Raw genomic sequence first — 10,585 nt, 5'->3', positions numbered from 1 at the left:
TGGTGTGCCCGACTCATCGAACGACGGCCCAGTAACTTTCCTCGTTGTGACGATCGAGTGACCCGCCAGTCAGGACTTTCCAGTCAGGTAGCGTGGCACACGCTTGAAACCCACTGGGCAGATTTTTCGTTGCAATTTTTGGGTTTTGCGGGATAGGTATTTTGTTCATAGACACACCACTCTCGTTTGAGCGGCCGTGTTCCCGTTCTGGCGTTATTATTCCGGTGAGTCCACACCAAAGGGAAGCACTGGACTCGAGTTTCGCTCTTATTAGAGCTCATCAGCAGTGCATATCCGTCTGTGTTCAACAAAAGAACTGAGTCAGGTGCTGCATCCACCCGGTTACACAATGTTTACGGTCTTACAGTTAGGATTTGAAATTACACTTGCACATTTGTTTGCTAGTTACTACTACTAAGGTTGACAAGAGCGTTCAAACAATTTCCGTTCCGCAAAAACCGTCTCCTACTGTTGTTATCCGGCCATTCATGAAGGTTTTCTGATAGAGCTTTAACGGTAGAACATCTACTTCACAGAGCCATCACTAATCAGGTCATTCTAGCAATCTGACTAAGGTGGAGCATGCACACTCGGATTTTCGCACGAATCTACGCTTTCCACCGACATGGACGTGTATTGTCTCTGCGTCATCGCTTGCTACAGTGGGCACTTGATTTCTTGTTCCGCTTTGTCTGGGATAGCTTAAAGTGTCGGAACGTGGCTATAGTGTCAAGACAAACATACAGAGCTTCTGCGAAATACGTAGGATGACTAAATGGCCAAATATGGTGATTCACTTGTTTGTTCGTTTACAGTCAATCGCGACGTTCCTGGAGTGAGCAAATTCACACCCACTCCGCTGGTCGCATGCTGCTAAGCCGTGTTTGGTAAGCTCCACCAATGCACCTGCTATCCGGAACGTGTGCAACCGTTGGTGACCTTGGGGACGCGTCGCTCTCTGCACATGTACTTTTTTCATTTCGGGACGCGTCCTGACAATAAGTCCACTGCTTTTTAATCCAGTTTTAAAGTCCCCTTTATGCCTTTTCATAAAGGAAACTACCCACAAGGTTGCTGAAAACTCTTCGACAGACCACTACCGGTTTCGCCCTTGTTGGGGCTGACTCACCAGGTAGGCGCAGTCCCCGAGGTCTAGTCAACCTTATGTTCTACTTGAACGCAAATTTGCAAATCAATTTGGTTCTCACGAGAGAATCAACTGAATCTCTCGTTTATGATATTTTACAACTGAATGTGCTGCACACAGGCCACCTCATGTTTCAGTCGGCACGATATTCGAGATATCGCCTGTGTGCAGCACATTCAGTTGTAGAACCGAATTGATTTGCAAATTAGTGCCTTCCCCTTTATGCCCTTCATTATGTAGGCAGTGTCACGTTGATTTCATGCGCAGTTTGGAAGTAACACGCATCTGCGTGTTAGTCCTGTATTCCTATTGTTAACTTTGTCAGCACATCAGTTATTTGTTTGACGTCCATTTGGCCACGTGAGGTGAGTTATCGCAAGAGAATCCAAGGAGTGCAGCGAGGGACAGAATAGGGGGTGCATTCACATACTGTTTGTGGAGTGACATTGTTCCTACACAGGTCTTCCACGCCTGCTATACATCACAACTGACTGTGTGCTATTCAGGAGAATGCTGGTAGCTCAGACAACGTAGATAGCCGTTGGTTTGTTCACTGACCCATACAATTCGATAGCAAGCGTCTTACCAATACATCGTTTGGAAGTGACCGTAGTATGATGGTATACCAAATGACTGTTGGTATACCGAACGAAATGATATAACCACAGAAGTCTACACACACCCACAGGCAACACTTGTCTACCCAGTTTTCTGTTCACCAAACCGAAACGTACTGCCGATCCGTGCTCACACAGTACCTCGATTGTTACATAGTTTCACGTGCAGTGCAAGCTCGCCGCTTCCACTTGTGTTACATAAAATACGAAAAACCCTGAGCATCCACATAGTTTTGTGAATCATTCATTCGACACGAGCTGCTGACGTTGTACAAGCGACACGTCAAATGCAAAATTTTACGCAGTAATAGGATTGGTTGAAGCCCTAGCTTGCACGACGTCGCGTCCTACTCTGATTGGTCCATTCCACCAGTTCAACAACGTACGCTAGAGTTTCGCTCACATTGGTCTTTTTTGCTTCCGATTCTACGTTATCTCACAAATTTAGAGCAAGGCAGTTCACGTGGGGTGCCACAGTCAAAGGAACGGAAAAATCCATTCTATAGTTACGCAAGAGTCATTTAGTGTCCACCGTGCTAAAGTGCAATCAATGATTTGGTTGGGATTGCGTAGAATCAAAGCTTGTGGAAAATTGGATAAACAAGGTCGTTTTAAAGAAACACACCCATTTGCAAATCAATCTGGTTTTCACGATACACTCAACTGATACCCTCGTTTCTGATATTCTACAACTGAATGTGCTACACACAGGCGATATCTCGAATATCGTGCCAACTAAATCATGAGGCGGCCTGTGTGCAGCACATTCAGTTGTAGAATATCAGAAAGGAGAGATTCAGTTGAGTCTATCGTGGGGACCAAATTGATTTGCAAATGAGTGTATTTCTCGATAACAGTCCCAGTTGGGTTCAAGTAGACCATAAGGTTGATGGAAACTCGAGGACTGCGCCTACCTGATGAGCCTCAAGAAGGGCGAAACCGGTCGTGCGCTGTCGAAGAGTTTTCAGCAACCTTGTGAGTAGTTTCCTTTACGAAAATGTCGTTTTATTGTTTCACTCTTGTGAAAATCCTGAAGAATGCCAATATTAAAGGGAAGAAACGATTTAAAACGCAGTAAAGACCATCAAAAGTTCCAGTCGTAGGTGGGTCTCCCAGTTAAAATTGGCTCGGTGGCTTAACGACATAACTTTCCAGAGCGACCACCTCTCTAAATTGGCCACCAGTCTTGCCGATTTGCTGTCGTGACGTTCACAAAAGAGTCCTCATCATTTTGATAGACAAAGTTGGGAGAAATCGATATTTGTATCACTACTAGGGGGCATCATTATATTTTGTAGGCATTTAGACTATAGCTACAGCACAAGATACGGCGTCTAGTCCTTTTGGGTGACCGCCTTTGAAAGTACGTACACACACACAGACAGATAACGTGTACAGTCAGTGCTGCCCACAGGCCCATCAGTGCAGGTGTTCTCTAAGTTCCTCGACCTAGCGAAGCAGTACACAATGGCGTGTAAGATTGTCATCTAAAACCGTGACTGCCAGCCCCACTTCATTTCAGACACCGCAAAATCATGGTGAGAATTCTCCAGAACCGAGCCACTGAACAGAAATGTGACTGGGCAAATTATAGGAAACACTAAGGTTTGATAGTGACAGTCGATGAGTTTTGGGTCGATACAGATACTTTGATGTCTGAAGCGTGAGACGGCTTCTGTGCAGTGCAAACCAGTTGGAGATCATCATCACTATGCCTGTGCAGTGCAAACCAGTTGGAGATCATCGTCAGATCAACATCAATCTGCACTCGAGTACAAGGAAGGAAACAAGTTTGACGAAACCTCGGCGGCTAGGCCTATTCGATGAGCTCGAAGAGTTGGGAAACAGCTTGTAAAACTTGAAGGCAAGGTTTGGTCAATAAATACTTTGGTCTGTTCCGACTTGAGTAGTATGGAATGAATGATGGAACTCTGCTGGCAGCGAGTATCACATGTCCCACAAACGAATCTTTACCGAATACCTTTGCAACAGAGTCTCCAGGTAGCATGTTTGCAGAAGACAATTAGCCGCATGCTGTGGAATACTTCGTGGAGCGCCTCAGCAACAACCTTAACGTGCGATCTCAGATGTTGGTATGCATAGTTGTGGGCTACTTCCATTCCGTACACCCTTTACAGCAACAAACGTGTAAAATGTAGTCCAAGATGGCAGCAAGTATGCAAGATGTAAAAGACATCCTTTTCTAGTAATTCAATAAATAAAATAATTAGAAACCTGATTAACAGACCAGGGTGCTTCTGAACGCACAACAAGAGCGTGTGCCGATCGATCAACAAAACAAACACAAGGAACTTGGGTGGTTACATCCTGTAAAAACAATACATAGTGCCCTGTTTTTGACTGAGTTGACAGCTTTGGAGGTGCTCATAGACAGTCTAGAGAGCGATTGGTTCCGTTCAGTGTTCACACTTCGAATTCTTCCAGCCAACTTTCAGAGCCACTATCCTCTGTGATGCAATGCAGTCGATTCAGACAGGTGTGAGTAAATTCTTGCCTGCTTAAGACAGAAGGCTAAGTCCGCGGAAGTCTTCATTCGTCTGCCGACTTTGCTTCCATTTCCCCTACGTCCTTGACATCTTTCAGAACGCCAGTGTTCGTTCTCAACCCGCGAACAGAGTTGCGGAAGAAAAGGCATCCTTCACAGTAGTTTCATGCTCTAGTTACTCAATGGTTGTCCGCAGCTCCCGTGTCAGGACGCGTCCAGACATGAAAAGTACATGTGCGCGACCCAAAGGTCAACATCGCTCACCACAGGCTCTCGAAAGCAGGTGCGTGGATGGCTTAACAGCATGCGACCAGCTGAGCGGATGTGACGTGGTGTGATCTCGACACCTGGACAGAGACGAACAAGGCGAGTGGCCAAATTTGATCATTCAGCCACAGGCGTTTCGGCATGATTGCCCTTTTGGTGTGCATGTGACATGGTTATATATCGGCCATGCCACGAATGTCTCACCATTTCGCACAGTTTGACAAGCGTTCAGTTTTATCGCGCTTTCGCCCCGGTTGACGAGAACCTGGTATTCTGAGGTATCATTCATCTAACAGTCAGCTTTGCGCCTCATGTTTATGGTCAAACCCACATCTCTGTGATAGGCAGTGAAACCGTCGATTAGGTGTTCATATTCACAACGTGCTTACCATTGAAAATTTCAATACTGCATTTATCGTCCACAAATTTACATAGTTAGATTTAAAGGAGTCTCAGGATTCCGCATGCCTGCTGACCTTAGCGTTGAAATCACCTAACGGGGAAGCGTGGTCAACCGGTTCAGCTGTAACACCCTTCCGGTGCCTAGCTGCCGTGCCAGCCGAAGAAAACACGCCAGCTGGGAGTCGAGTGGCAGAGGTCGGGTTCGAACCACGTATGTTCCCATTAGTAAATTCGCGCCCTAACCACTTCAGGCATCTCGTCGCAATCTGGTCAACTGGAGCTGAAGTCTAGTCAGCTCTCAGAAATGGTCAAAGACGCAACGACAAACCCTATTCTCAAACTATTAATAAAATTCTTCCAAATGGAGAAGGAAGGTCCTTGGGTCGAACCCCACCTCTGCATCTCGACTGCTCCTGTCTGGGTTTAGGCAAACTGGCAGCATTTCTTTCGGGTTGCATGACAGCTAGGCACCGAAGGGCTGATCGAATATTATTACTAAAGGGGGACGGATAGCTTACCATAGAATGTCAGGGGGCAGCCCGTTTCCAATAACTAGGAATGGTTAGTACAAGTAACAAATAGTTTGTTAAAAAGCTCACTCAAGTGTTTACTTCTCTTTTTTCCCCACAGAAATAGGCATTTGTAGTCGTCACAGAAGCGTTTTGTGACCAGTATATTATTATTTTTAACCGAAATAATTTGCGGTTGTGCACCATCAGGTACACGGTGACAAGGCAGTGAACAAACTCATCATCGGCAACGGTGGTCTTTGGACTAACGATGTCCCGCTACAGAATGACAGTGAGCCGCCATCAACTGCAAGAAGACCATCAGGTTCGGTGGAAGTACCGAAGAATGCGACTTCGGCGCCTGCTGAAATCTGGCGTGTCTTGTTGTCCTTGGTCTTTTGTACTCTCAGGTTCACCACTCGTCCACTTACGTGAAAGTTCAGTCATAAAAACACCGATGCATGCGTTGTATGGAGCCTAGGAACAACGTTTAAAGTGCCGGATTGGGAGAGAATAGCAATGTGATGAGGATCGCAGAGGGGAATCCTTCTGCAGAGTTCTGAAGACATCAGCAAGAAGAGATGCTGTCGCATAGAACGGGGGCGTAACCAGATTATAATGTCAATACAACTGTGGTGGGTTTACTTTCAGTAGTGTCGCTGGTGCAGCGGCGAACGCGTGTACGGTAAAAGTACCCATATTTTCAGGTGAGTTTGCGGTGTGAAAAGAATTTAGCGACTGTTTTTTTTTGTAAAAAAACAATACGAGGACAGTAACCATGACAAAAGTACTGTTAAACTGCACAAGATGGACCCGTGGCTGCAGTTTGACTATGAAACATCGCATGAAAAGTGCAGCACTGTTATAATTTTGCATATGACGAGACTTGCTTTCTACAAGATAATTAGATCAAACGTCAGATATGTGAGCTTCTGTGGTATTTGTACAGTGAAAAAAGCCTCCTAACCGAGATTTACAGCCTGTAACGTTCGCACAGCAACTGCCCGTTATTTTGCAGTAATCCTCTTCTAGTAACGACATCCGCGGGATCGAAAAATCGTTTCCCCGTACAATGAAATGCTTTCTGAAGCATGTTTCACCCCCCTGACAACGAGTTGACCGGATCTAAATTTACCTACATATACTATCGGTTCCCTGTTAATCAAGCAATCATTCAATCAATTAAACAAACGAACAATCAGTGGAACAGCCAGCCAGCTAGTCAGTCAGTCAATCAATCAATTTATCACTATCGTAGCCGATCAAAGTGCCACGAAGAGAATCAAGTGGGAACATTCTCATTTATAAGTAGCATATAGCACCGGGGAGACGGCAAAGTTCAAGTAGATCTTAAGGTTGACGGAAACTCGGGGACTGCGCTTACCTGATGAGCCTCAAGAAGGGCGAAACCGGTCGTGGGCTTTTGAAGAGTTTTCAGCGACCTTGTGAGTAGTTTCCTTTAGGTAAAGTTCCCCCTTCAAACTTTTTAAATTTTCCTTCAAACTAAACTGGTGGACCAATGGGAACGTGCGAAGTACGGCATTTCATCGTCAAATTGGGCAGATGGCATCAAAAGTATACCACCGCTATAGATGTAAGACACTACTCATAAGGTTGCTGAAAACACCTCGGCAACCCATGACCGGTTTCTTTCTTCTTGGGGCTGAGTCACCAGGTAGGCGCAATCCACGAGTTCCCGTCAATCCTACGTTCTAATTGAACCCAAATTAATGGGAATTCAGAGACTGCGCTCACCTAATGAGCCAGCTCCATGGACGAAACCGGCCGTGGGCTGCCGGATAGGTTTTACCAACTTCATGTATCGCGATAGCTCGAATATCGTACCAAGTGAACCATCAGGCGACCAGGTGCAGCACATTCAGTTGCTTAAGAACATGGTAAACGAGAGATTCAGCTCGGTTCCAGGTGAATTTCCCGAAAAAACCTGATTGGTCTGCAAGTGGATATCACGGTTAGTTCATACTGTGCGGTTCGACTGCTCAGCATCGCTCACTCAGCTATGGCAACTTCGACCAGTGAACAGAGATCAGACTGCAAATGATTATCTGTCAGAAGGAGTCGAACAAACTAAAAATCACGCTAGATTATCATGATTTTGCGGTTCTCCAAGAGAGTGTGACCACTAACAAGCTCAGGACTGCATGTGGATCGACGTCCGTTATGTCCAAAACAAACTGGTGTGACATCTGAACTTGAGCTGGTCATTGTGAAAAAATCCGGTCCCACAAACTTGTCTGACCTTGACGCCACCCATGTGACTCCACGATCGATCGAACTGTGTACGTTCTTTCTTCAAAGAGTACGAGGTCTTCATTTTCATATGAAATTTATACGTGAGTTATGGTATCACACAGATTTGTGATGCAGTGACAAAGAGGATCAGTAACAGGAAACAAGCATTCATAAAGAAGACTACTCACAAGGTTGCTGAAAACTCTTCAAAAGCCCACGACCGGTTTCGCCCCACTTGAGGCTCATCAGGTAGGCGCAGTCCCCGAGTTTCCGTCAACCTTATGATCTACTTGAACCCATAAAAGGAACTTGCAAGTGAGTGTATTTCTCGAAGACAGTCCAATTTGTGTTCAAGTAGAACGTAAGGTTGACGGAAACTCGGGAACTGCGCCTATCTGATGAGCCCTAAGAAGGGCAAACCCGGTCGTGGGCTGTCGAAGAGTTTCCAGAAAACTTGTGAGTAGTTTACTCCATGAAAATATACTGCGATATCTCGAATATCGTGCCAAATGAAACATGAGGCGACTTGTGTGCACCACATTCAGTTGTAGAATATCATAAACGAGAGATTCAGTTGAGTCTCTCGTGAAAACCAAAAGAAAACAAACTTTCTTCATTAACTTTGTTCTCCTCACGTCTACTGGATCCGGTCGAACTAGATCAGATGTGGACGACTTGTCCAAGCCCTGTTCGCTGCTGAGGGAAGCCCATCTCCGAGCAGTCAGTTGAATACTGTCAACCAAATGTGCCTGAGTCAAAATGTCCCGACATCCATGCAACCAATAAAGCGAGGGAAAAGCAGACTCACTTTTGGATATCTGTCTCGAATGATGACCCACAAGTCCGATTGTTTCACGACAACCTTGGGATCTTTCATTGCCTCCATTAGGTGGCCACCAAACCAACGTTTGGCCATCATTGTTGATGAAACAGAATTTTTCGCTTTGCCCGCGATACGGGGTCGTTTTGACGGAGGATTGGAAGGAACTGACTTCACGTCTGATTTGGATGGTTTCTGATCGTCTGGTTTGTGCGACAAGGGCCGCATCTGAAATGAGATTCGTAAATAAAGCTGTCAGGTTAGTTGGCAAAAAATGAGCCGCACGATATCAGGAGGGCCGGGGATGGAAAGCTGGAACTCAGGTAGAGAGCATTCCGGTAACGGGATTCAACATACGCTAGTAAACTGTACTAATCTCAAAAGCTTAGAAGACCGGATGGGAGTGCTTTCCGCTCGTCGGTGACTCTCGACCGATTGAGGAAAACCAAATGGTACGGATTAGAAGCTTGAGATGAATAACCAATGTAGGGAAGCCCATCTCCGAGCAGTCAGTTGAATACTGTCAACCAAATGTGCCTGAGTCAAAATGTCCCGACAGCTATGCGAGGAAAAAGCAGACTCACTTTTGGATATCTGTCTCGAATGATGACCCACAAGTCCGATTGTTTCACGACAACCTTGGGATCTTTCATTGCCTCCATTAGGTGGCCACCAAACCAACGTTTGGCCATCATTGTTGATGAAACAGAATTTTTCGCTTTGCCCGCGATACGGGGTCGTTTTGACGGAGGATTGGAAGGAACTGACTTCACGTCTGATTTGGATGGTTTCTGATCGTCTGGTTTGTGCGACAAGGGCCGCATCTGAAATGAGATTCGTAAATAAAGCTGTCAGGTTATTTGGCAAAAAATGAGCCGCACGATATCAGGAGGGCCGGGGATGGAAAGCTGGAACTCAGGTAGAGAGCATTCCGGTAACGGGATTCAACATACGCTAGTAAACTGTACTAATCTCAAAAGCTTAGAAGACCGGATGGGAGTGCTTTCCGCTCGTCGGTGACTCTCGACCGATTGAGGAAAACCAAATGGTACGGATTAGAAGCTTGAGATGAATAACCAATGTGGGCCAACCGTCATTTGGGTCCTCGGATATGGTGCAGTTTTATTCTGGAAAGCATCGAACAAGGTTTATTCCTGCCTCTTTCCGTCTCGAGACACATTTAGTCTTCGAGAAATACACTCATTTGCAAACCAGTTTGGTTTTCACGAGAGACTTAACTAAATGTGCTGCACACAGGCAGCCTCATGTTTCAGCTGGCACGATATTCGAGAAATCGCAATATATTTTCATAAAGGAAGCTACTCACAAGGTTGCTGAAATCTGTTTGACAGCCCATGACCGGTTTCGCCCTTCTTGGAGCTCATCAGGTAAGCGCAGTCCCCCCGTCAACCTTATGTTCTACTCGAACTCAAAGTGGACTGTCTTCGAGAAATACGCTCATTTGCAAATCAATTAGGTTTTCACGGGAGACGCAATTGAACCTCTCGTTTATGATGTGACTAGTCCTCCTTCTGATAGTCACACACCAACAAGTGTTACGTCGACTGATCCAAGACCATTCTCCACACGCTTGTCAGCACCACGCCTTCTATTCTGTTAATACTGGAATGCTTGGCGATTTCTACCGCATCGGCTATCAGTCTTTGTGACATGGACCGTAGTTTTCAGCAACCTTGTGAGTAGTTTCTTTTATGAAAATACACTGCGATATCTGGAATATCGTGCCAACTGAATCATGAGGCGGCCAGGGTGCAGCACATTCAGTCGTAGAATATCGTATACGACAGATTCAGTTGAGTCTCTTATGAAAACCAAATCGATTTGCAAATGAGTGCAGTTCTCGAAAATAGTCCAATTTCGGTTCATATAGAACATAAGATTGATAGAAACTCGCGAACTGCGCCTACCTGATCAGCCCCAAGAATGACGGAACCGGTCGCCGGCTGTCGAAGAATTTTCAGTAACCTTGTGAGTAGTTTCTTTTATGAAAACATTTAATCTTCCTTGTGACTTGTCTACGTAGGGCAATTCAACCCTTTCAGA

At 45.6% G+C, this 10,585-nt stretch overlaps 1 protein-coding gene across 1 annotated transcript in view; it reads right to left on the bottom strand.

The window, feature by feature from the left end:
• T265_08155 (hypothetical protein) overlaps nt 1–10,194 on the bottom strand; it is a gene marked incomplete at both ends in the record, with an annotated part of 34,093 nt that extends 23,899 nt beyond the window's left edge. Inside the window, 2 exons of the mRNA XM_009173875.1 lie at nt 9,106–9,345; nt 10,111–10,194. Coding sequence (XP_009172139.1) covers nt 9,106–9,345; nt 10,111–10,194 — 324 coding nt within the window. The remainder of the gene's footprint in view (nt 1–9,105; nt 9,346–10,110) is intronic.
• Between the last annotated feature and the right edge of the window lie 391 nt (nt 10,195–10,585).

This window comes from Opisthorchis viverrini, assembly GCF_000715545.1.
Source record: "Opisthorchis viverrini unplaced genomic scaffold opera_v5_204, whole genome shotgun sequence".
NCBI classification, from domain to species: Eukaryota; Metazoa; Platyhelminthes; class Trematoda; order Opisthorchiida; family Opisthorchiidae; genus Opisthorchis; species Opisthorchis viverrini.
The sequence above is the reverse complement of the archived record's forward strand: the minus strand, read 5'-3'. Positions and strand labels throughout refer to the sequence as shown.